The sequence below is a fragment of the Austrofundulus limnaeus genome, unplaced genomic scaffold, assembly GCF_001266775.1.
Source record: "Austrofundulus limnaeus strain Quisiro unplaced genomic scaffold, Austrofundulus_limnaeus-1.0 Scaffold5, whole genome shotgun sequence".
NCBI classification, from domain to species: domain Eukaryota; kingdom Metazoa; phylum Chordata; class Actinopteri; order Cyprinodontiformes; family Rivulidae; genus Austrofundulus; species Austrofundulus limnaeus.
This window is the reverse complement of record NW_013952407.1, coordinates 6,322,780-6,324,574: the sequence shown is the minus strand read 5'-3', so window position 1 is coordinate 6,324,574 and position 1,795 is coordinate 6,322,780. Positions and strand designations below refer to the sequence as shown.

Below are 1,795 nucleotides of genomic sequence, written 5' to 3'. Positions count from 1 at the left end.
ACCCCCAATTTATCTGAAAAAGGGGTATCTGGACATACAAAAATGGTTATTGCTCAAGAACTGTTAAACATAGGAGCTTAAGATTTTTTTTGTCATTCAGCTCTGATTAGAGGCTATCCATCAGGTCAACCAAAAAAAGACCCCCCACCCAAACCACTACATTTTGGGATGCATCTAGTAGCATGACATTTATTAGGAATAAAGACTTCTGAGTTCTGGTGCATTTGTGCGTGTGGGGGTCATTATGTTACCGCTATGCGATATCTAGTTAAAAAAAATTATTATATGTATCTTGTTAAATGTATTGTTACTGTTTATATTCTTTCTCGTTGAACACTCAATCCCCCCACCGTGCACCACAATCAAATCTACCCCCACCCCCACAAGGCCAGTAATTTAGAGGAAACACTGCTGAAGTTCAGTCTGTGAGCAGCTGAAAGCACGAGTTTACTGTCGACTTCTTCACTCACAGAGAATTCTGTGGCTGCTGGCTCCTCACACAGATTAGCTTACACAGATTTACTGACATTGAACTATCTTGACCTGTTTTTTTTTTCTTTTTCACATGAAAATGTATGTTTCTTTTCAGAATCCCTGTCCTGAAACCACCGCAGGCTTTCTTTCCACCGTGACGTTTTGGTGGTTCACAAGGTGGGCTGACACTCTTCTCTGTCACTACATTTAGCTTCTCTTCTTCTTCTATGTATTTTATTCYTTTTTCATACACAACAAAGTAATTTATTTTCTGAGACTATTAAAGTATTATTTAATTCAGCCTAACTAGCACTTCAAGTAAATTGACTTAGGTTTATTTATATAGCACCCAGTCACAATAAGCGTTGTCTCATGGCACTGTACAAAAAATAGAACAATCAGTCTAAAGAAGCCAGCAGATTGTGATGACTCACCTTAAAGGTTGTTCTGCCACATAATTATACAACCCATTAACACACTGGCRCAAAAATGTAGCATATTATTGCCAAAAAGACAAAATGTTTCTGAGATAACCAACAGCAGATTTTAAAGAACACCAGCAAATATTTCTAAATTTTTTTTATTATCAAGCTTTACTATTCCCACAACCTTCACACTTCTAATACAGTTTATACACCAAAACACAGATGTATGTGTTCTCTTTTACCCAGTAGGTCTTACATTGCTTTAGAACTTGGGGTTTTCTCTCACATTTTCCCAAAATGCAGAATCCAAAATCTCATAAACTTTCATTGTGTTTAAGTTTAGAATTTTATCCCATAAACTGGACGTGAAAAGATTTTACTTTACAAATAGCAAGACACAACCTGTAAAGCATGATGGTCCATATAACTAAATACACCAAACAGCTCTTCATTGCTGCGTTTGTTAGTTTGAAGGTGAAACCCTTTAGTAGAGAATTTCAGAATAAGAGTCGAATGTTTCAGAGAAGTGTAAAAACAAAAGGTTATGAATATAACCTTGAAGGAATGGAACGAAGTACAACACACAGTTGTACATGGGACAAGCGTGCCCTCGCGCGCCTGGCTGAAGCCACCTCTAATCACGTCTTTAGACCGGTGACGTGGTGACTTTGAACGTCGGGTGACAGGCTCCGCCTTCACCCTATAAGTTCGGAGTCACCAGCGTCATTACTCAGATACCGCCCTTCACCGAACCTTTTGTGATGCGGGGCCAACAAGTTGTTGTACTTCGTTCCATTCCTTCAAGGAACCGTGYTTATATTCATAACCTTACGTTCCTTTTCAGTCATTTCACTCAGTACAACACACAGTTGTATATGGGACTTGTCAAAGCGCCC

At 38.8% G+C, this 1,795-nt stretch overlaps 1 protein-coding gene across 5 annotated transcripts in view; it reads left to right on the top strand.

Moving 5' to 3' along the window:
* abcc3 (ATP-binding cassette, sub-family C (CFTR/MRP), member 3) overlaps window positions 1-1,795 on the top strand; it is a 108,197-nt gene that overhangs the window by 50,589 nt on the left and 55,813 nt on the right. For all 5 annotated transcript variants that reach the window (XM_014028578.1, XM_014028583.1, XM_014028612.1 and 2 more), the window contains exon 6: window positions 590-651. In XM_014028578.1, coding sequence (XP_013884032.1) covers window positions 590-651 — 62 coding nt within the window. The remainder of the gene's footprint in view (window positions 1-589; window positions 652-1,795) is intronic.